This window comes from Ctenocephalides felis, unplaced genomic scaffold, assembly GCF_003426905.1.
Source record: "Ctenocephalides felis isolate EL2017-DRISC unplaced genomic scaffold, ASM342690v1 CF-g0.4_SCAFFOLD_00845, whole genome shotgun sequence".
NCBI lineage: Eukaryota > Metazoa > Arthropoda > Insecta > Siphonaptera > Pulicidae > Ctenocephalides > Ctenocephalides felis.
This window is the reverse complement of record NW_020536999.1, coordinates 18,179,786-18,205,978: the sequence shown is the minus strand read 5'-3', so window position 1 is coordinate 18,205,978 and position 26,193 is coordinate 18,179,786. Positions and strand designations below refer to the sequence as shown.

At 30.7% G+C, this 26,193-nt stretch overlaps 1 protein-coding gene across 1 annotated transcript; it reads left to right on the top strand.

The window, feature by feature from the left end:
- The first annotated feature begins 10,436 nt into the window (after positions 1-10,436).
- LOC113363301 lies at positions 10,437-25,989 on the top strand. Its single transcript, XM_026605795.1, has 6 exons — positions 10,437-10,629; positions 19,505-19,721; positions 20,942-21,147; positions 22,444-22,639; positions 22,702-23,543; positions 25,787-25,989. Exons 1-6 carry the CDS (start codon positions 10,438-10,440, stop codon positions 25,886-25,888), a joined length of 1,755 nt encoding a protein of 584 aa, XP_026461580.1. The 5' UTR covers position 10,437; the 3' UTR covers positions 25,889-25,989.
- Positions 25,990-26,193: the final 204 nt, after the last annotated feature.

Below are 26,193 nucleotides of genomic sequence, written 5' to 3'. Positions count from 1 at the left end.
AATGCACATTATTAAAAAGTATTATTATTTACATTTATTGGGAGGCTCATGCAACACCTTAAGGCGAAATACCACTCGCACCTAGTCACTTCCCGTAGGGTAAGTTATAGTAATCGCAACAAAATCGAAAATAAAAATGTATATATATATATATATATATATATATATCTTCACGTTCCAGAGGTTTCTGAACATTTTGGTATACCTTAGAAAAAATGGATGTATGTGTGGTGGTGTGTGTGTGTGCGGATACAAGTTTTCGTCGACGATTTCGCGAACGCGGATCAACTGATTCGAATAAGTCAAAAACATTCGATTCCTACTGCTAGGAAGACGTACTGATTAGTTTTTGGCAAAGACAGGTCTAGCCGTTTCGGAGATACGGGGCAAAAAGTGCCAAGAATTGTATTTCAGTTTCTGCAATAATGGAGCGTCTGATATAAATAATTTATAAACATTTTACTTGCATTGACGAAATGAACAATTGGTGAAATTTTTGTGAGGGCAGGTCCAGCGTCTCGGAGATCCAATATAAAAAATTAAAAATCAATGCCATTTGGCAAACAAAATGATCATTAGACAGATGTATATCGTATTACCAGATATTTTATAAAGATTATAATAATAAGTACAAATTTTGTGTACATTTATATGGGTTCCGTACCAATGTTTACACGCTAGACGACTACGCGGCGCTTTGATATTTCGACTCCATAACAGCTATGCGGCGTCTTAAAAAATGTTCAAAATTTTCAAAAAATCAAGATATAAACAAAATCAAAATATAAAAAAAATCCATTTTTAAAAAGTCATTTTTTTTTCAAAAATTTCTAAATTTCTCAAAAATCTAATTTTTTCAAAGTTTTGCAAAGTTTTTTTTAAAAAAAATTTAGTCTTCGGTACAGAAAGTTCCAGAAATTGCCTTAAGGCACGATGCCATGCACCACTAGTTGCATTACTATTTACCACCACAAGATCCAATCCTTCAACTATTATCCTTCTTTACCTCACATCATTTCCATTCCTCCAACTACTATCTCCTTGATCCGATCATCAAAATCCCTGATTGCCTGAGATAAATTTTCGCCAACATCAAGCGCCTCCTGTTCCGGCAGTAGATCCTTGTTCGCGGTTCGTTCCATGTAATAAATTTTGCATTGGCGAATATCAGCAACCTGTCATTATTGGTATCGCTCGACTATTATCGCTACTTGCCAATAGATAATTCTATTATGGAGTAGAAGGCACGATAGGAAGTAGTTAGGCGATTATGTTCGTGTTCAGCAAAAATTATATCGTGTTCTACAATATGATGTAATGTAATGCTTAGATGAATTATTGAAATGTTCAGATTCTAATGCAACTACCTATTGAAAATGAGAAGTGAAGAAAGATAAATGATTTTAATTTAATAGGTCTAACCGTGTGGGTTTTGTTTGATAGATGCAATTGATCCAAACGACTTAATTAATTAGTTGAAAGTGGCATTTAGCCTTAAGGCAAGTTGCATAAACTTCCCGAAATGTGTAAGAATTGACTTAATCAATCGAAATTGAAATTGTTTCAAAGATAAAGTTATCGCTTTCAATTAAATCTAAACATTGCGATTTCGAATAGAATTTTCTTAAACACATTTAAATTAACTGTAATTATATTAATTATTTTGTATAGACACGTGCTTGTATGCCCAAAAATTGCAGCTTATTTTTTAAATTTTAATTAATTGATAATGTTTGACTCATCACATTACAAAAGCAGCTTTTGACACTTTTAACTATATTTTCTCAAACTGTGATGAATTTTTAACATTAAACTATTTGTCGTAGGGCCGTAACATTTTAGTATGTTTTATAAGACCATAATATCTATTGCCAAAAAAAGTTTATAAAAATCGGCAAAACATTTTTTTTCAACAAATTTTTTAAAATCGATTCAGAATTGAGAGCTAAAACGTGGACGAAAAATTTTTCATTTTCCTGCTATTTACAAGAAAACGCCTTGGCTGATGGTAGCGCAAAATTGATAAACACCAGTTCTTCAGAATGGCTTTTAAATTTTTGAAATCCATCCAGCCGGTTTTGAGAAAACGTCGATTTACGGCAAAAAAATTGTTTACAAACACACACATATAATTTTTCAAAATTTGGTCCTATTCGATTCAGAATGGCTTTGTGACCATTGTTTGATCATTGCGGTAAATTTTTATGAATTTTGTTCATTTAAGCTTTGAATCCGTTATTGTAAATGACATTTCTAGAACTACAGTCACAAACAATAGCCTAAAGTGGATTAAGACTTTTTGTTGAACTATAAATTTAAAATTTTCAAAATTGGTCAACTTTGAGAGGCTCTTTTTTAAAAAAAATGAACTGAAGCGTGTTGGAAAGTTTCATCAAAAGTTGGCGCATTTATTCAGGATGGTAAAATGGTAAAATACTTGATAGTTTCACAATAAAAAATCCGAGTCAAAAATTAAAACTTAAGTATTCTGAGACAGCCTGTATATAACACTGAAAGAGTATAGTACCTTAGGGTAGAAAAGTCATATAACAACCACATAATGTTTTCGTAATTCACCTTATTTAATGAAACACAAGTGTTTTAATTTAAAAAAATCAAAGGTGTTGAAAGAATAAATTTAATATACTTTTTTCCAAGAAGGTGCACAATTTGTCTCTGATATTTACCAAATCTCTGTTTTACCGATTGCTGCACAAACATTATTTATCGCAACACCAAGCAGAATATAAATTGCTCAAGAGAAAAAATATCGATTATTTATACTAATGATTATTAGTGTCTTGTAATTACATGCGATTGTATCTCAATATCGCAAAACTTGAAATATAAGAGAAGTACTCGCTCGATAAATCTTTTCGGTACTGTCTTCGTGTGAAGGAGTAATTCATTACATATCGAAATGTAATCTCGAATCCCAAGCCAAGAGTGAGTTGGTTGCTTGAGGCCATGAATGTTACTTTTTTCCAGGTTTTTTATTTGGTTTCTTTGTATCTCACAACTTTTTTCATAATTGTTTATGCTCTATTGTCGTCCGAATAATCGCGGCGGGATCTCTGACGCACGTAAACATTGTGATGTACGGAATGGAACTTGTAAATAAATGAAAAATGTAATTTTAGTTGTTGTTTGGGAAAGGAATTTCTAGGAACATGGACATTTTTACCTATATGCGCCTGCTGTGGAATTAAAACTCATTTGGACCAATTCGAATGAAAATCGTCAGTAAACTCCTTACCGATTTGGTTTTTACACTCCAAAATGGTTTTGGTTTTTAGTTTCGATACTTAAAACTGTTTTTGAAGCTGTTGCACTATAGTTGAAAAGTTATCCAACAAGTGCCCAATGCCGTTTTTGCATATTTAATTGTATGAAGTATTTGTATCCAATTAAAATATCACCTGCAATAGGTATCGAGAGTTGATGGTGAAGTGAATTAGAATTAGATTTTCTTTTTATTTATAAATATTGATCTGCAATTTTGTGCCAATATTGCTCTATAACACATAAATGAACCAATTTTCGAATACTTAAATCAAGCTAAGTGTGTCAATTAAAAATTTATCTTCAGTACTTGGTATCATCCATTTATGCATCTCCCGTTTTTGCCGCTAAAATCAGCTGCAATTTCAATGATAAAAATACATTTATGCAGGTATCATCTTGTCAAAGAAAGATACAAAAGACAACTCCTCCAGAAAATAGTTACTTGATTTTTGGACATCCTTAGGAATTTGATTTCTATTTTCTGTCGGAGTTGTCTTTTGTATCTTTCTTTGACAAGATGATACTTGCATAAATGTATTTTTATCATTGAAATTGCAGCTGATTTTAGCGGCAAAAACGGGAGATGCATAGCTGGTCATTAATTAAACTGCCGCTCCGTAGTAATTGCACGTTCCTGCTTATCGGCGGCGATTCAACGATTTTTACTCGACGACGACTCTGCAAGGAAGCATGTGTAGCCAAAAATAGGGACCACAATAATAAAAGTATTTGAAAAAAATTACTTTTTAAATTTTGTAGTAATCTCTTGCCTGAAGGACTTTTGGAAAAGTAATAGAACTTTGTATTTTTTAATAGAGCTCTTTTCACTATTTTGGCTTTTGACAAGAACTTACAAATATCCTTGCTTTTTTGTATTATCACGATTCCACTCTAAATATTTTAGGTATTTAATTTCAGCAAATCCAATTTTGAATTCAGTACTTTTGAGTTGTTCTGCTGTTCTGCTATACTTTTTCTTAGGACATTGGGTTGCCCATGTTTACATTTTTGTCCTCCTAAAGGTTTTATTTATCCTGCAATTTTTTCTGAGCTTTGTAGATCAAAGCTTCAAACAGAGTTTTAAAGATTTTCAACTACTAAATTATTTCTACCAGACTAAGAAATGTGTTCATTTCAGTGCATTTTTCAAAGTTACAAAACATCAGACCTTTGTATCAGAATTATTGTTTCTGAAAGCATTTGAAAACATTTGGTTAAATTGAACTAAATATTAAATTATATAGGATTCAATATAAAGTGTGATCACTTCTATTCTGATATTAAATCAGCATTAAAGCAATGATGCTGATTTAGTGACATTAAGGGTGATTCTGAATATTAATGGTACACGCTTATGATGTGTCCTGTCTACCAAAGTTTGATTGCCAATCATTTGCTCCAAATAGCAAATATAGCCAATCAAAAACCAACCAAGTATGTTATCTTCTTGAAACTACGACCATATTTCTGACAACAAATTGGACTTTATTTTTGGGAACACGCCTCAAATATCTTGATATCCAATGGTCAATTCCATATATTCATATTACAAATGTAGGAATGTTTTGTTGCATTGCATGCACGTAATCTTCGTTGCGTTTTTGTCGTTATCTCCTCAATCAGATTAGTGGTATATAATTGTGTTCCCGCGGTGATTTGATTTTGATTATGAACGAAAAAAAAGAATTAGTCGGCTTTATATGAACATCTATAAGTAATATTGCACTAAGATACATTATCTTCAGAGAAATATATTGTTTCTGACTGAATTTATCCATTGCATTATTAATGGTTCTCTGCTGAATTGAGGTTCATGGGGTGCTCCTGCAAAAATTTTGGAAGAATAAGAGAGACATTCTTTGCTTTCAAGATAATTTCATAAATACTCATACTAAATTCATTTTATATACATAATTATAATTCGATGTGATAAGACAAATTAAATTTTGATTACAAAATGGCAGTATTATTAAATTTATTCCTACAACTTCAAAATTCTTACCTTGTCCTAACAAGTACTGATGCTCTCCACGCAATCTGTGAGAATCGAATGTTTTTGAATAATTTAAGTTATTTATACAAAATTGTGTCCATATATAAATATATGTACAAACATACATATACTCATACTTATACTCATACTTAATAAATTTTTAACATATATACTCATTTTTTTTAGGGGTATCGAAAGTAATATCAAACCAATGAACACAAAGAACCAAATGAATCGGTTTTGATATTTTGGTGATTTCAATATCTTTCTTTGCAGAAAGTTCAATATATCGGTTTCCATCATAAAATCCAATCTTGGTGTATCAATAAACATTTTCTTCAAATGAATTCTTCTTGTTCCCCAGCTGACCATATATCTAACAATGTGTTTGCGTTTGCGTTCTATTCTGTATCGGCAGTATATTTATATATGGTATGTTTAGCAAAATAACACGTGCCCCGCCGGCGGCAAGTCGAAGCTGCGGCAAATGCCACTTCACTGCCGCTTTCTGTGAGGAGCTTTTGCCGATAATCAATAAACCACACGTACTCGGCACGCCTATATCGAACGATAGTCTTAGACCAACAGGTGGAAGGTGATTCGGAAATTTGGAATAGATACTAATAGTTGAAATCCATGATTCCAAATGGGATGGTCTACTACATAATCTAGTTGGGACACTAAAATTTATTTAACACTATTCATACAATAATTCATTAAATTACAAGGCATTTTGCTCCCTAACTTACTTCAAAGTCAGTTAACAATGTTGCCATATCTTATTCAGCTGAATTATTAGATAACTATTAAAGATATCTAAACTTATATGAGATGATTTAGTAAAATTATTACCACCTTTGTTGGGATCAAGTTTATTAAGCAACAGTTGAAGGATTACGTTTAGAACTTGAATTTGGTGTTTTGCTAGATTTTTAACTTTTCTTCACGTGTTGTTTAATTTATTATACCAGTTTGATATTTTACGAAAATATCATCTTAGTTTGATAATAAGCAGTCTGATGTTTTACGAAAATATCATCTAAAGTATTCTATATTTTATTATGTCTTCAGCAAACTTAATATTGCAAACACATATTTGGTTAGAATCATCATGAAACAGCTGATGGTTCTTGTCCACATTTTTAAGAGATTTTTCTTACCATTTGCTCGGCTAAACTTCTCTTGCCTTAAAAAAAATAAAAAAATGAAAAAATATAAGTGTTTTTGTGTTTGTATGTAGTCAATAATAAAATTAGAATATTTGGTTTTGATTTGAATAATTGGTTCACTTATTGATTGATGCGTTACTGAATTTTTACCAAATATCTTTTTGATTATACACGTAGCAAACTTTTGGATGATTTTTTTTAATATTGACAATTTATTACCAAGGTTTCTGGTTAATTTTTCTCCAGCTCTCTTTCTATCAGTGCATTGAAAGTTTAGAGTACCCTTGTGTGTTATTATATAAATATTTATTTCCGGATAGTATTGAACATGCAAAAACAAAGATCAATGAAATCGATATATCTATCGTTTCGAGCGTTTATATATCGATAGGTTTGCATTATGCTTTTAGCTTCTATCGTGTGATTCTGATGTACGAGGAACTGAATATAGGAGGAATATGTATTATGAGGTATCCAGTTTCACATTCTGAAAAATAATAAATAATTTTATTATAATCAATATGTAGTTGTAAAACGAATCTTAAAGTCCTATAAGCTGTTGGGCAAATTTGACTTAAAACTACTTCGATTTTATAGATGGCAAACCAAACAGTTGTCTCATCTCTATGTGATGAATTTTATTATTACAATTTCTGCAATTGTGCGAATATTTTATTGGTGCAGCAATGCCGGCTGAGGGCTATTTTAACTTTCACACAATATTGATATCTATATTTCCAAGTGAAAACCGATGGCACTACTGCTTGACATCAGGCTCCTCGAATGCTGGACTTTGATTCAGATCCAGTGCTTTAGCCACTTACCTACGAGCACTTTTCTTTTCTGATTACAATAAATAAAAGAATGATCTATTCGTGGATACATATTATCAGACCAATTTCAATTCGAAAAGTTCATTATTGTTAATAAAAATCCGAATAAAAACTGTTTTTAACCACTTTGGAGACTAAGGTTTGGAGATTCTGATAGATGATCTCCAGATGGAACGTATATGGTTTTCAAACGCCAAAGAAGAAGCAGTATTTAAAGAAAAGTTTGTTTTTCACTTAGATTTCTGAATGATTTCTTATTTCGAGCAAAAACTAATATACATCTATAATGAATTCTATCTACTTCAATATTTTTCCATAACATTCAATTTATTTTGCTTCCATTTCATTATTTCATTAACAAATAACAAATCAAACTAAAAGCATCTACAAGCCAAAAGTGTTAAAGCAATTCATTACCTCGAAATGCCAAAATTGGATTTTAATTTGTCTGAATTAAAATCAATAAATTTAATGTGTTTTTAAATAACGAATTAGTCGAAACCTGTTTCGTCCAAGTAAACAAGTATAAAAACCACATTTTATCATCTAAAAGTCATGTTGGAATTTTCTATCGCATAAGAATAATTATTATTACCACTATAGAGTAATCAAATATTGATAAAATAAATTATTACGAGTCATCCTGAGGAACTTTTTTTTCATCAAAGCTACAAATTGCAATCTCCTACTCGATAGGTGATATATGGCTGTAATTAATGTATAAAGGCATAACCTGGGACTGGTTTTAATTATAATCCACTCAGGAATATAAATCAAACAAACTTAATCGTGTGGGGTGCAGAGGTACAAACACATAAATACATATATATATATATATATATATATATATATATATATATATACTAGATGACCCGACAGGCGTTGCCCTGTATCCACGTCTACAATTCAAAAGTTCTGAATTTTTTAATATCCTATTCTATACTTTTTAATATCCTATGTGATGTCCTGCCTTTGTGATTCATTTATGGTTGTAGCATAAGCAGTATAAGAAATTCAGAAAATTTAATATAGTATCTTTAGTAAAATAACAATATCACACTTGATTTTAGCACACAACATAATTGCTTCAATAATTTAGTCTATTGTTTTCATAATCTCGTACGATATATCAGTTTGTTTTTTAGCAATTATTATTTCTAATGTACATTTTTCTTACCAATAATTTAATAAACATGATTGTTTATGTTCAAATCTTAGGGGAATTAATTTGTAAAATCTGGTCAACTTGCTAAATATCAAACATATACTGTTGACTCGATCTTATATTATTTTAAATTTTGGCACATCTCAGCTGCTTATGGGCAATAATAATGTAGACATTACATTTTTCTTGTATTTTATATTCTAATATTATCTAGGCTCATAATTTCAGCTAAATTCAAATTTTAAGTGAATTGACATTTCTAGCAGATGACTGTTCGAATGTTTTCAATGTCAAACAATGATAAGTTTTTTTTTGTAAATTTTGCCATTTATTTCTATTATATTACTATAGTTTTATTGTTCATTAAATCTTAAAAATTTCCTTTGACAAACTCTAAAAGGAATTATGAAAATCCGAATAACCGTTTTGGAAAAGTATCAAATCATACACCCGTACAAAAGAATTTTATACATAAGATAACATTTGAGAACTTGCTGTAGACTTTTGTACTTTTGTACCTATCAATATCAAAATTTTGATTTTTGCTCAATAATACGAGTTTCCAATTTTTAAATAGCATAAATTAGTTCTATATCTTTTAATTACCAATAGCATTATTTTGTGTGAAAGAGCCGCTCAATTAAAACAGCTCAATTGAGTCCTTGGTTAATTAAACTAATTGAGGTCAACTATTCATACCAGAAAGATATTAGAAATTTCAGTGCTTGTATAAATCAATTTTGAATAAAATATAATTTATTATTTGATTAAACTTACTTATAAAATTTACTAATAAAACTTATTTATTTAATAACCAGTTAAAATTGTGATTGCTTTACAAATTTTTAGAGATGCTTTTACTCTTTATGGTACATAAACCAGGAGAAGTCTTTATTTTCCGATAAACCGATGATGGAGAATATAAAGCAGGATTATCTGAAAATTGACCTATAAATATTCTCGGTTTACATGGATATATATATATATATATATATATATACTTGTATATATATATATATCATTTTTCCAGAATGATAATGCTTTACCGCCTCCTGGATACACATCATAAATTAGGCAACCCACGTTAAAGAATGCTGTTTTTATTTTATGAATGTTTTATACTGCATCTATCCACTCTTGGAATTTTCCGACAAAATGCAGGATCTTGAATACATTTATAAACCGTATACTTTTAAAGAAATTTATTAACATATATTAAATATTTTTAGTTTTTCTGGCAATGGTTGACTTAAACCAGTTATTTCCTATATTTTTGTACCGACCTTCCCCCGCCCCCGTTCTTATAAAAAATTTGCATTTCTCTTAAATTTTTTAAACATTTTTTTCAGAAATACGCAATTTATATTATAAACTAGCAAACCCGACAAACTCCGTTTTGCCACCAGATGGTTTCGTGAAAAAGATGAAGAAATTTTTGTTTGTTTTATATTTGAAAAGGAAAACTTTGATTTTATTACACAACAGTAATGAATTTATTTCGATTACAAAAATGAAGTGTCACTACTAATTTTTTTAGCTATAAACCTTGCGGAGCTCGAGACCTTTTTTCCAACTAATGCAAAAATGTCGAAATCGGTTCGTGCGTTCTGGAGTTATATCGCCAGGAAGGAAAGCCCGACTTATTTATATATATATATATATATATATATATATATATATATATATATATATATGTAGATAATTTGATCCACATTGTGGGTTATTTAACTAAATGAGTAAATTAAATCTAGTCAAAATATAAACCATCACTACATTATATCAGTTCGTAGTCACACCATTGGCTAATATAACTTTTTGGAATAGTATGTTTTTTTTAATATCTTTATTTATTCCATATGGAAATTTTGGTCCTTAGTACTTAAAATGTCTAAATCCAATGCCAAATGTGAATTAGATGTTACTAATAAATACAGAGAATTAATGACTCCATTTCCTCTTTTTTCCAGATAGTTTCCACCTCCAATCGGTCTGATGTGCGGAACCAGGACCCCGAGCGGGCGTGGACCAGGCGCGCGTTCCTCTTGCGACTGCACGCGATGGCTTCACCTGCCCTGGACAGTTGTCTGCGTGGCCTTGGGTTCCCTTCAGATCGTGGCCGGAGTCTTCTATCTTATGAGTCTTCCGGTCTTCAGACTAGGATCGAACCTCTATGCGGGATGTTGGGTAAGAAATTTATTTTTTCTAGTATATATAAAAAATACAGTAGTATCCTGACATACTAGTCCGGATACTATTAAAAAAAATCGCATTTTTTTAAGTATTTTCAGAGAAGGAAATATTTACTTGGAATAAAACTTTCAGGTTTAATTGTTATATATATGAACAATCTTCACAATTTTTTTCATCAAAATATATGTCATAATATCCCGGGTACGAAAATAATTCGAATTTCTCTCTGAAATTTTAGGGCTATATTCTTTGGAAGACATTTTTGCAATAAAATTTTTTTTTGCCGATTTTTTATGCCTTTAAAGCAGGGTTATCTCTGGATTCGTTCTGTGAGCACCCTTGTATGTCAAATTGCTCGGATCTTGAAGAATATTTTTTTCAATATAAATACATGGTAATACCATTAATTTGCTTCATCACCGTGGTTATGATTTTTGAATCTTAAAAATGATTTCACTATTTATTACTTTAATTATTACTTTTACCTGTCCATTCATGATATTGTTGAAATAAGTTAGACATGTTTCGTTGAACAACTTCCATACTTTCTTAGGGTGATTTTTGTCCACAAAAATTTTGTGCTCAGAAAGCTGCTTATAAATTATTATAAGGCCCTTAGCTGTAGTTAAACTCTTGGCAACTATAAAATAACTTACTATCATAGAATTGCCAAAAAAATTCTGCGGCAAAAAATCGTTGTTACATCTGACGAAATTTTTCATATTAACTTCCCGTAGGGTATGTTATAGTAATTGCAAAAACTCGAAAATGAAAATTTGTATATATTTTTACGTTTCAGAAGTTTCCGAACATTTTGGCAAACCTTAGAAAAAATTTATGTATATGTGTATGTGTGTGTGTGTGCGAGTAAAAATTTTTGTCGACGTTGTACCGAATGACCGATTTGAGTAATTAAAAAAATATTCGATTTGTATTGATAAGTAGACGTGCTGATTCGGTAAGGCTAGAACTGCCTTACCGAAGGCAGGTCTAGCCGTTCCGAAGATACGGGACAAAAGTGCCAAAAATGATAACTCAGTTTTTAAGAGAACTGAGCGTCCGATATGAATAATTCAAAAAATATTTTACTTGTATTGAAAGATGAAGAACTGATTAAATTTCTGGAAAGGCAGATCTAGCGGTTATGGACTCTAAAATTATCAGATATTTTATAGAGATTTTAATTATGTGTACACATTGCATGTAAATTTTTTTGGGTTCCGTACCAAAATGTGCCTTAATGCACAATGCCATAGAACTCATTAGTTTCAGTTTGCAATTAACAAAAATCTTTTACTTCCTCAAAGCTTCTATCTCAAATTTTACTCGTATGTCTAAATAACAAATTGTTCTTTTGGCAGCTCATATCTCGGAACACTCGTATGTCTAGGAATCACTATGTTATATATATATATATATATACATATATATATATATATATATATATACTCTTTAAATTCTTCTTACCATATAAGTCGCTGGCGCCCTGTCTATATCTCAAACCCATGCAGAGATACAAGATTGTATACGATTCCTCTGAACGAACGATACCAAAAAATAATGTTTTTTTATTTATTACATAAGTATATTTTTGTTATTACAAGTTTGATGTTTCTGTCTTATGATCTCCATTAAAAGGCATGTGATGTATATGCATGTTTTTTGTTGCCTCGGTCGTCAAACTTTTCGACTTAAATTTTCTCAGGTAATAACACCTAGTAATAAATTATCGGTTTCTCGACGTTTCAAGATATTCTGAATAGTTTGATAGTAAAATTGTGAAAATGATGTGTGTGTATCAAAACTATACCTAATTAACCTTTTTTCTACTGTTTTCTCAAAAACAGATGAACCGATTTCAATATTCAACAATCAATGAAATTCGATTCTAATCAATGTAGTTCGGTTTTAAGAGGTTATTGGCCAATTTTTCTCTGAAATCTTTGAAGTAATAATCTAAAACATTAAAAGTTTGGAAAAATGATTGAAGTTTCCAAACTTCAATACGTATTTATTATGTCGATTATATACACATACTGTGAAATGCCATGTTCACCTGAAAATATTTTATGTTGAATGGCGGATTAAAAGTTATAACTAGTGGGGTGGGTGGCATCGTGCCTTAAGGCAAATTGCTGGAACTTCCCGTACCGTAACGAAATGTTCGAGGAATACTGAATGTTTTCAAATAGATTATTATAAATATTGTAACATTGTCTAATATTTATAAGAATTATATAAACTGAATAGCAAAGTTGAAATTATTTGTTTCAACAAAAAACTAAAAAAAAAAAAGAAAAAAAAAAAAAAAAAAAAACAAAAATTTTTTTTTCCAAAATCAATTATTTTGTTAAGACAAGCAGAAAGTTTTTTGAATCATTCAAATCGGACGCTTAGTTCTCTCAAAAACTGTCATTTTTTACATATTTAGCTCCGTATCTTCGAAATGGCTGGGCCTGCCTTTGCCAAAAACTAATAAACACTTCTCCCAATCATTACTAATTGAATGTTTTTTAGATCATTCAAATCGGATACTCCGTTCTCTCAAAAATTCGATTTCTATTTTCCGCACTCTTTGCTCCGTATCTCCGAAACGGCTGGACCTGCCTTTGCCAAAAACTAATCAGCTCTTTTCCCTATCAATAGGAATCGAATGTGTTTTGAACCATTCAAATCGGTTGATCCGTGCGCCCTAAAACGTGACTGGAAATTTGTATCCACACATACATACACACACACACACACATACACACACACACACACACACATCCATTTTTTCTGAGGTATGCCAAAACGTTCAGAAACCTTCAAAACGTCGAGAAATGTAAAAATTTTCAATTCCGATTTTCGGCCCATTACAATAACTTACCCTACGGGAAGTTAAAAAATGTAATAAATAAATCCTTAAGCGTATTGTGATTAAAGTTAATGCACTGCAGGTTAATTGAAAATATAATATATATATATATATATATATACATATTATTTTTATTATTTAAGTTTGAAAATTACTGGTTTATATTTAAAACATACAACGCACGCGAACGTCCCAAGAGAATTTTTATTACGGACATTATGACAGGTTAGTTAGTATTAAGATGGGTTTTTATATCGTCTTCTCGTTTTTTATATGGACTCACCACGCCTCGTGAATGTTTCTTGCCGAAAAAAATACATTTAGGAACACACACGTACATTAATTTCGCGAATTGCCATAAGGGACAACTGCTAAATAAGACAGAGGCAAGGTAATTATTTTGAAGAAAATCATTAAGGTTTTAAAAAAGTATCATTTTTGAAAGAGAATGATCGATTTTTTTTGAAAGAGCAGTGTCGCAGCCAGTTGAGCTAACTGAAGAATTAGGCTCACACACCAAAATTATTGGTAATAATTCAATGAAACTAAATTTATTTTCAGAGGATAAAGCGGAAAAATTTAAGCTTTTCTATAATCTCAGAAAAATTTTGATTGAAATTCAATGACGTTCACAAACAGCCAAAATGGTAAGTCATAGAACTGGATAACCAATAGAATGATTGGAATACTAAAACATTTTTGAAATTAATTTTAAGCTTCTTCATAAGTTTAGGAAAACCTTAATCGAAATTCAGTGAAAGACATTCATTGACTGAAAGCGGGAAAAAAAACTATTTGTTTACTAAAATCAATATTACCAAAGGGAACTAGCAGCAGGAGAGTGAAATTTTAAGGCTGTATGTAACAAGTAAAATAAAAAATAGTTCAAAACCAAAAAAAAAAAAAATTAAGTGTGTTAGGCGTATGAAAAATAGATGTTGACCGATTCTCTGTCATACTGAATGTGATTATATAATTTTATAAAAATTGGTCAAACTATTTGAAGGAGTATTGCCACTAACATCATGACACGAGAATTTGGTGTGTTTGTATATGTGTGTGTTAGCTTAAGGTCAATTATATAAATAATTGATGTAATTTATAGCAAACTGATATATCTGTTGACGTACGACTCTATTTCCATAATTATCTCATCAGCGTTCGTTTCATCAACTCCAAACTTTGACATCGTGAGAATGAAATTGATTATAATTAATGGGAATGTCTTCATATACCGAAACAAACATATTTGTTAATATATACATACAAGACAAGTAAATTTAATCAGCATTTGTGATTTTACATGATGAACATCTTTATAATATTAGAAGAATAAATCACTAATGCAAAAATAAATAACTAATGTTTTTTTTTAAAATTGACATTAAATAATTTTATTAAAGTATATTGCTTTAAGGAAAATAGTTTTTGAGTTTGAAAAATAGGTTCAGGATTTTTTGAAAAAAGTTGTACAAAAATGTTTGTACTTTCCTGCTATTTTACTCACTCATATACACTTTACAATTTACTTTCCCCAATTTTGGTCTCAAACGATTTAAAGTGACTTGAAACATCAAGAGATCATAGAGTTAGGTAGGATTTTCTAAAAAAGGTATAAATTTCTAAAATATATATATTTGACAAATATAAATATATATAGTATAAATTAAAAAGATAAAAACAAATATATTATCATTATTAAAATTGTTACTGCAGTATTATATCAAATAATTTAAATCAGCATCTATTTGTTTGTAAAATATGAAATATTATATTATCATTATTTAAGGATGTTTTTAAATAAGATTGTTAATCTACTTTTATGAGCATACAAAGTTTATCATAATTTTATTTTTATTAGCCACTGCTTATAAAAAATTCAACCATCCACAAAAATAAATACGTTTTCTTCCTCAGCAATCCTTATTTTGTTCTCTTCTCTCTCATAATATCTTTTTGGGTGATTATTTTTTTATGTCGCGGTGTTTTTTAGCCTTTATTATAGACATTAATATTATTTTTACGACCTAAATTCGGCAAAGAAAATAAAAGTGAGCACAAGAGTTCAATGGAGAGAATCGTGTCGGAACAAAATTAATGATAAGTATATAACGCAACCGATGAGAAATTGAAAATCGATTGAAATTGTTCCTGGAAATCTTAATTTTTAAATTTTGTATATGAAATATTTTAAAAGAAACTTTGTTTTTATTGTGTATATTTCTAAATTATTTAGTATGTATGCTACGAGAAATTCGCAAATATTAGCTAATCGCCACAATAATATCAAAAAAAAAAAATTCACATGGGCCATGGTAACTATATTAGATAATTTAATTAAACATATGTCAAAGAAACTTAATGGTCTACAGAAAATAGATTTTGCCTGGTAAAACACTATTTTTTATGCCACACATATATAACTGACATGGCCTATATTAAAACTTTTGTCTCTTCTTACCAAATTGCATATGTTAGACAAATGTGTTTGACTTTTTAACGTCAGACACATATTACTGACATAGCGATTATTGTTTAAATGAACAACAAGTATACAAGTACAATAAGTTTATAAGTATATTTCGTGTTTCGAAAGGGCATATCTATATTCTGTAAGCTCTGCCATAATTATAATCTATTTTACTAAATTAGTTCAATAGAGCTGATCAGCTTAGAGAGCAAACATTTAAGAAACATAAAATTTCATAAATCTTAAATTAATCTATTGTGGTTTTAAAGAGCATATATCTTGTAGATTCAAAAAATTAATCTGAATTTGAAAAATAAGATCATCGATTTTGAAAAAAGTTTAATATCCTTTGATTTCATTCAATTTCCTAAAATTTTAAGTTGTTTAGAATGATCATTTAAGGGGACATCCATTAAATACGAGAGGCTTGGAAGGGGGGAGGAATTTGACAAAAATTAAGAAATATTACTTGGAAGTGGAAGGTTTTAGTAAGATATCACTCGTAATTATATTTTACCTGAGTTTAAGAAAAAAAAATCCAAAATTTAAAAAAAAATCCAAAAAACTTGACGACTGTTTCTAAATACTAAAAATACACGTGATGCTGCGTGGGGTCCTGGGAATTAATTTTAAATACAACCACGTATCACAAAAGAGATGCTTGGGTCAAAAATTCCTTAAAAATCGATCGGGTGTTTGATGGAGAGCCCCTGAGTAGCGCTCAAATAGGACACCCTGTTTTTCGTCAGTCCTTAGCAGGCAATGGTTTATAAGAAATACACATAAATTTATTAAAGACTGATATTTTGTGGTTCCAAATATTATACAGTTAACCCTTGGTTAACGCGGTAAGTGCGTTACCAAGGAATACAACTTGAAGTAGGAGTAATACGGACGAAATGACATGTATGACATAGGCACCTTATTCAAAAATTGGCGCGACGCAGTAGTCAGCTCAAACGTGTTTTTAGACAGCTATTATTTAATCGGGCATGTCTTAAAGATCGATAACAAAACTTACATTAATACCCTTTTGATATCAAGTTACTACAATCACTCATAGGTTGCGCAAGGAACTTATGGGCTGTTGAACAAAAGCCGTGTAATAGGAAGTCCGTGTAGTCGAAGGGATGTCGGATTTTTAGCTCAGCGTAGTATGGGAACCGTGTACCAAGAGTGCCGTGTTAACGGAGGGTTGACTGTATATACTTTCTCCAGACTTTGCAAAAATAGCCCTTTGTTCCACGCGGTTGGGCAAGTCTGTTAGGAAGTCCAAGACCAAGTAGATACAAGAGTCCTCTGTTAAACTCGAGCAAACCAATTCTCTAGAACTAGAACATTTGAGAAACGCTGATATTAACGAATATATATTAAATTAACCGAAATAATCCGACTTCAACAATTGTAAGTCTAGTTGGTATCTTATTGTGCAACAGTTGAGTCTTTCGTCCGGGCGCGATTGCCTCCACGTTACGGTCGACCTTAGCAAGGTCGTCCCAGGCACTGTCATTGTGCTCGTGTCAGAAACATGTTTATGAATCGTAAGAGATTAACGTTTGTCGTTTGTAAAATATCTTTGTCAACTTTTCACAGAGACGAACCAGAAATAATGTAAATAAACTAGTGGGGTGCATGGCACCGTGCCTTAAGGCAAATTGCTGGAATTTACACTAAATGGATATTCCAAACGAAGCATTTTAACAATAACTGTATGAAAATCTCTAAAATCTCAATTTAGCTTTTTGTACGCTTTTTTAGAATCCATGTTTCTGATCGATGCAACTAGTCTAAATGTAGCATTCTCTAAATTTTAGTGATTCTCAAAGTGGTATACATGAACCCCCAGGGGTCTATGGCAACTTTCAGGGGGTCCACAACAGAGAAAACAAAATTTGGTGGTCCACGGAATAAAAAGGGTGCTCCACGGCATATTTATAAATGATTTAAACTTTAAATGTTAGTATAGGCCACCCATCAAGCTCTGAAAAACTACTGAATGTTTCAACTTTAAATTTTTGTCAAATATTCAATAAAGTGTACTAACAATGTACGTCAAGTTTCATCAAAATCGAATTATGCATTTTTGGAAACGTACAATCTATTTTAATACTAGTATTAAGAGCGGAGCCAGCCAGACACCTATCAACTTCGCATATCTCAAAAACTATTGAACGTTCCAACTTTAAATTTTTGTCAAATATTTAGTAAAGTGTAGTAACAATGTATGTCAAGTTTCATCAAAATGGAATTATGCATTTTTGAAAACGTACAATCTGTTTCATTACTAGTATTGATAGCGGAGCCAGCCACCCATCAACCTCGCATATCTTAAAAACTATTGAATGACCAACTTTAAATTTTGGTCACAGAAAATAAAAAGAAGAAAAATATGAATTGGGCTCCAAATTGCTTCTTCTTTTACCATATTTTCTAGATCTGTTCCCCAGTGACCATATGCCGATCTCAAATCTCAAAAGGATGCTTGCCCTGAAGAAACTTCTGCCAAATGATAGATGATAGCTCAATTTTGTGGCAAAGTACAAATCGTATTTAAAAAATGGTTTCAAAAAGTTTGAAATTCGCTATAATCGTTATATCGTCTTGGAAGAAACTATATTGTATAGAAAAAGAAATTTTCCAAAAAGGTATTATTATACTCCATTATATTATTAGCGAGTTGTTTAGCAAATTATTACAATTTTAACTTATAAGTGAAGATTCTAGTGTTTTTTTATAACAAACAAATATATCATCTTAAAAAAACAATTACCTATTTATTACAAAATATCCAACATCTAAAAAATCATATCTTCAAAATCCATGAAGTATCTTTAATTTTTATAATATAACAAAAGAGAGAATCTTGAACACTTCAGTCTGTGCATAGTTCTAGCTTTTTATCGGCAAATATTCTATAAAATTCACCATATTTTTATAGACATAAACACTGAACTTCATAAATTCGGACCTGTTAATATCCTTTATTAAATAAATCTCTGCATCCTTTTAATTATTCGATTCAACCAATCACTAAATAAATCCTTCCAGTTTCTTCATTTTTCTCAAAATGTCCGATAATAATAAAACCGAAGCAAAAACTTGTTTTAATCAGCATTAGCATGCTATAAATTTATAAAAGCATCAAGAAATTGCAGAAAGAATATTGATCTAGTCCAAAGACTAATAATATAACTGGTCATAAAACGGATGGTATCCGCCGGATAAATATAAAAACTTAATTAGATAAGTAATAACAATTAACTAATTATTTATGGGATCCTGTATTTACTTATTAACTCGAAAGAAGTTGCAGTTTATGTAATTTCTATAATATTATACAAATAAATAAATTGTTCGTATAACGTTGTGTATGTTCCTAACAAACTCATGAGGCATCCACCAAATTGTATTTGTAGATCAAGTACAAATCTTGAAGAAATCATAAAAATCATAAACAATCTACAAAAATTTTAAACAAATAAGCCCAAATCCACGTTGTCCAATATAGTTCACCTTTATGATTTTTTTTTTCCTTTTTTTAGAACGTGTTAGGAGGCATCATCGGAGGGATGCTGGTGTGTGCTGGACCATCAGGACGCAGGAGACACGAGCTGATCCTATATTTGGCAGTTGCTACTTGCGCAGTAAATTTGGCCAATTTGCTAATTTTGGAATTGGGAGAATGGAGACATCTGTTTCCTGAAGCAACTAGGAAGGCTTTAGAAGAAGACGGCTTTGATGAGACGCCAGTTTACATGGGTAAGTAGATGAAGGAACTTCATACAAAATTAGGAAAAAAAAATTTGGGGGATTTTCTAGAATTGTGTAATTGAATTTTGTTAAAGGTTTAAACAAAAATAATACTTCTTGAAGAATAATATATAAATGATTATGTAGTTATCTCGTACCTCTAATCTTTTCCAATAGAAATCTTTTATCCTGTGCACTTACGGTATTAATTAAAATATGTGGACATGGGAGAATAAATTAAATTATAATAACTAGTTGGAATATGTAAAACTAGTATTATTTCCAATATATGAAAGTAACTTTTTAACCTTTCCCCTAAGTTCTCTTTAACTAGGTACTACTGTAGAAAACTACATATGGAAATCGAAAGCCAGAACTTGGAGATTTATTCACTTTTACCACTTGTGATAATTTATGATAATAATTCTTACCAATGTTTACTTCGTCGTGATATTATTGAACTTATCGTACATCGTAGAAATATCTTGACAGATTTTAAAAATTCTAAGTTATGTTGAAAACCAAATTTTTTTAATTTATTATTATTTTTGAAGAGCAATCAAAACCTTACGTCCTATGAGCTGTTGGGCTGAAACTTCTCCTTATCTAGAATTTTTTAAATGGTAACCCAATGGTTAATCTTTCCATATTTGATATTTTTTTGTTATTAGAATTAATCTAATAGGGCTGACATTTTATTGGTGCAGCAATGCCGGGCAAGGGCTATTCTCACTTGGAAACATATTGCTATCTATATTTCCAAGTGAAAATCGTTGTCACTGCTGCCTGACAACAGGCTGCTCGAAGTGGGTATCGAACCCGGGACCTCTGAAACAAGCCTCGAAACCACGAAAACCACATATGACAATTGAAAGTCAGTAGAATTTGGAAAATGATTCACTTTAGCCGTTATATTCTAGAGGTTATATAAAAATTCTACGAAAAAAATGCTTTAGCTGGCAAAATTGGCAAGGTGGCCGTTTTTCTCTTAGTAGCAAAATTTTGCTCTTTACTTTCAAATATTGTTATTAAACAATTCCTAAATTTACTTGTTTTTGAGATAATGGTGGTGAGTCTTCTTACCCGCGAACCTTCAAGCCCCGCTCTACCCAACTTTTATAAAAGAATCTTTGGTTGAATATGTTTTGATGTAGTCAACTGATATCAGCATCAATATTTTACTGCCTGTCTAATAACTTCAAGCTATCAATTTTTTTTATCCTTTCCAGCCCGTCTGACAACGAGTTTGACCGCCGCTGTTTCAGCTTTGGCAGCATTTTTAGAATCGCAATTTGCCTTCTGCGCCATGCATTGTTGTTCTGGATCATCCTCTGCAAATAAGAGATTGAAAGGAAAAAATGGGAAATTAGATGGAACCGACCTGTTGACCAGAAATCATGATCAGGGTACTGATACAGAATACATCATCACGAGGGTAAGTAGAAGGAATAAGTTCAGTTTCATACATCTTAGAGTAAGAGCCAGATAAAAAAACTACGTTGGTTGGGCCGAAATAAATATAAGCTTTATGGAGCTCTTTACTCCTTTTTGGGTGAAAATAGGTTTTTTTTCTTATTTTGTCTAATTTGTCATCACTTGATCAGGACATTTATGTCCAATATCACGAATTGGACATCTCTGTACAATCCCATTGATTCGTTGGCAGAATTTTTATCCATCATCCAAAACCTGTACATAATAGTTCATAAAACGTTAGAGTTCCAACCACAGTTATGATTGTAACCAGATAGGGTATATTATGAATGCATCTCGTGATTGTAAGAATATTTCTCAGAGTCAGGAGAGATGTTACAGGCGATAATTATGTCGTCAGTTCACACAGAAAACACATTGTTTTTGATTCAACTTGGCGATTACAATCATGGGGAATGGAACTTTTGATTTTCCATTATGAAATTACAACAAATGAAATTTTATCTATGTGTATGTGTCTATGACAGAATGCTATAGCTTTTTTTCTGATAAATTGAGCAAGATTTAATTAGCACTGTTATTTTTTCCGTTAGTGATTACTAAGATCATTAATTCTTGATGGAAAATGGAAAATAGTTTGTGATAAAGCGCATTATATTGCAAGCAGTAATTAAGGTTAACACGAGGTAGATACTAACTGTTGTGTTTAAGATTACTGGATTGTGAAATTATAAATAAAACTTATGTTATATTTTATCAAAATTTGTATTTAAGTTCTATATCCATTTATAATTTTTATATGTTTAGTGTGTCCATAATAAAATTGAAAGTTTTATCTAAAACAATCTCCAAATTCAAGATGACCTTTAGAGAAATTATTTAAATATATTTTTTTGTAGAAAACTAGACTTTCATAAATGTGTGTCATATGCTCATACGGCATTAAAATGGTTGTGAATTATTTATATACATTTATTCATATTATGATTATACCATGTGTTACAAATACTTAAACCTGCTTTTAATTATATATTCATTATTCCAAAATTATCATAATTATGTAAAAATTTGGTTATTCATCATATTCATTAGATGATGAAGTGAAAAATTATAAACTTAAATAACATTTTAAAAGTTCCCAAATTATAAATTATTATTTATAACATCTGATCATTTTGATAAAATAGTCACCATAGACTGCTTTTCTTCATTTTTATATCGATTTTCTTTCCCATTAGATCACTGGTTGTTTTAATGATTTTAGAAAATAGTAAAAATTATTTTATTTCTTTTACAGCCAAAACCGGATTCGATACGAAAATCTCCGAACAACATAAACAACGTAAGTTATGCTCAATCTTGGGTGTTTGAATCAGACGGTGGCGGAGGAATGTGTCAAGGGGGCCACGAAGACACTTCACCTTCCTTATCAGCTGCTCCCACAGACCGAAGCTCGGGAGGACCTCCTACACCTATGCAGCAGCACACCACCGGTAGATAAATAAAACTTATGAAAAAAATATTAGTTTATTTTGAAAATCACATTTTCTTTCAGCTGGTGTAAACGGAACCTTAGTCAGTTTCTCCCGAGCCGCCACACCATCCCCACGAGGAGGTCGTTCTCCTGCTGCCATTTATGCCACACGGCAGCAAATCACCCAGCAGCATGTTCAGAATGTTATGCATAGTCCTCCTGCAGCCTTTGTCTCCAAAAATCCACAGCCAACTGGTGGCAATGCGCACCAGCTAGTCCAAAGCGATTCGTCTGCCGATTCCAAGTCATCTGCTCGCGATGCCGAATTTTCTAGAGAATTGGAAGCTGCCTTGCAGTTGATCCAGGAACTGGAAACCCCGTCAGAAGACCATCCCGTTGATGGACTCGGAAAACAAAGTTCTGGGTCCCCGACAGACAGTGAGAAGACACTTAGCGCTGGGGGTAAGCATCGATATTGTGACTCTCAAAGCACATCAGGGTATAGTTCACCAAGTAGAAGAGGTTATAGCATTCGGGCTTCCGATGCTGCTACCATCATAAATTTACACGGAACTCGTCCTAGAAGAAACGCTTCACGTTGCATAACTCTTCTAAATGTCGATTCTCGCGGAGCCATGACTCTGTTACCAGTGTCTTCCAGCTCCTCGTCATCTTCCAAAGGAACTTCCAACCAAACTCCTAGGTCTTCAGATGCTTCTTCGTCCACGGAGACTTTGCGAGCGGTTGGACAGCCCCAACCTTGGACGACTAATGTAAGATCCCTTTTAAGGAGTAAAAAACCAACAGGGGGACCAAAGTTGCCTCCAGAGCTAGAAGCTGCGATAGTTAAAAGCGAAAGTTTAGCGTACCTGACCGACGTCGAACTGATGCAAAGGCACGAAAGGAATAGGGAAATCCAAAGGGTAAGATGAGGATAGTTAGGACTGGTTTGTGGCACGTGGTTTGTGGTTTGAAGTTTGATGAAGCATCGATGATGGTGATGGTTGAAGGTTGATTTGTTGATGTTGGCTGTAGATTCTTCGTAGGACTCTTCTTGCCTGAGAAACACTGCTGACTAACAGGAATGATAATTTCTTCGCATACTATCATCTTTTACATAAATCGCCTAGATTTTTTTTCTCTTCCCATAATAATAATAATATCTATTATAATTAACTCGAGTTTGATACAGATTTTGATCCTAATATTAAACTCTCAGAGCACCAAAATCCAGTCGAAGGATTATTTCTTGCTTCTTTGAAAACTATACATCTTCTTTTTAACAAAGTTATACTTTAATCTTTTATGGCACAAGTTATCAATTCTTTTTAGAGTTAATGTGATTATTATTAAAGTTGATTGATTTTGGCAAAAGATCAGACTTTTAGGTCTATTTCAAATAGGTTTTGAATATTTTTCAACCTCTATTTATTAAAACAAAAATTATATAAATTTGAACCTTGCACGATTGATCCAAGTTTTTCACTTTCAGAAATATACTAATTATTTTCTTTTCAGTACTAACAATAACATTATATATATATATATATATATATATATATATATATATATATATATATATTTAGTATTCTAACGTTGCAGGTATTTGGTTGTAGATTTTGTATATCAACTTTTGAGTATAAATTTCCCTAAAATAATTTATAAAGCTAAAGTAGAGTATATTTAGAATATAACTAAACAGTAAAGTATATTAAATAGAAAATCAATTAATAATTATAAAAAAAATTATAAATTTTATAAAAATGTCAAGATAGGATTGTATATTTTGCATTTTGTATTATATAAAAACACACTCTAATAATTCACATCAATGCATGTAGTATTTTAAATAAAATAGGCTCATCCACACAATTAGATAACACTAATATTTATTAAATTTATATTTATTTTTTTATTTATTTATGGTTAATGGGGTAGTTACAAAATTATTTGAAACAAAATTTTGGCAAAACCTTGGTATAAGTAATTATTAAAAAATATTTACTTTAGTCTTGAAAACTCATATTAAACCAAAATTGCAAATTGTATAAATTGGTGTTTATTAATATAATTGTAAATGTAGAGTAATTAGTAATTTTAAATGTAAGAGTATTAGTAGTATAACAATATTTATATCTTATAAGTTAGAAAATCCTAATTCTGGGCTTTGATTTTATAAAATAATAAACGTACGAGTTTTACAAATAATTAATTAAGAAAGCAAAAAATAAAACAAATTAAACACAATGATCAATTAAGACTGCAAAAAACATAGTATAGGGGTTAGTGAAATTTAAAAAGGGGATTTGTAACGTTTAAAAAAAATATTACAGGAGTTAGAAACATTTTTGCAAAATTTGGCTTTTTTGGTACATATTACATTCAATTTGAATTGAGTTCGTTAAAATTAAAATCTAGATTATAATTGCTTCAACAAATTAAGAATTATTACAAATTAGGCACAATGATTAATTAGGACTGCAAAAATCATAGCACAGGGGTTTGTAACATTTAAAAAAAAAGCTAGTAACATTCTTACAAAATTTGTCTTTTTTGGTATATATTACAGTCAAGTTGAATAGAGCTCGTTAAAATTAAAATCTAGATTATAATTGCTTCAATAAATGAAGAATTAATACAAATTAAATACAATGACCAATTAAGATTGCAAAAACCATAGTACAGTAGCTTGCAACATTTAAAAAAATCATTATTGCAGGGGTTAGTAACTTTTTAACAAAATTTACAGGCTTGTACAATGTACAGGCTTTTTTTTGGTATATATTGCAGTCAACTTTAATTGAGTTCGTTAAAAATTAAAATCTAAATTATAATTGTTTCAGCAAATAAAGAGTTATTATTAGTGATCAATTAAGACTGTAAGAAGTATAGTACAGGGATTTGTAACATTTTTTAATAAAAATTCAATAGTACAGGGGTTTGTAACAATTTCACAAAATTTCAATTTTTTTTTAATAAGGTTGGTATATATAACTGAAATCTAGATTATAATTGCTTCTACAATTTAGTTCCTAATTCAGATTGACAAAACAAAGTATATATATAATATTTTATTTAAATAATTTGTGTGGATGGGTTCAAAATTTTGTACAGTGCTTTTTTGTTAGTTATGATTAAATTAATTAATTTTTTTTTATTTTTTCAGAAAATCCAACAGAGAGTTCAAAAGCAACTGTCAAACGGTACTCTGCCTCATTCGCATCAGATTGATTCTACAAATAATGGAATCGCCGAAACGATACGATAAATTCCAAAAAATAATAATAAAATCAAATTTGTTTCAAAATTTGATAGAAACTCTCTAGATTTTTTCAAATCTATAAAAGAGAACGCATAAAAATTTGTATGGAATTTTTTTGCAATAATATGCCAAATCTTTATGTCCGAGGTTATTATATTGCGTATATTCCAATATTCCGATATATATGATACTCGTATATTTAATTATAATATTAGATAATAAGTGTTTTGTGTAGAAAAAATTAATATAACATAATATAATAACTTGTTCGTAAATTACTAATGACGAGCGCGTATTCCGACCAATGAAAA

Bases quoted from the DNA above. Each gene is read 5' to 3' on its own strand.
- LOC113363301 (XM_026605795.1), top strand. From the start codon at position 10,438: ATGTGCGGAACCAGGACCCCGAGCGGGCGTGGACCAGGCGCGCGTTCC. The intron at 21,148-22,443 runs GTAAGTAGAAGG...TTTCTTTTACAG, and splicing joins CAGAATACATCATCACGAGG to CCAAAACCGGATTCGATACG. The intron at 23,544-25,786 runs GTAAGATGAGGA...TTATTTTTTCAG, and splicing joins GGAATAGGGAAATCCAAAGG to AAAATCCAACAGAGAGTTCA.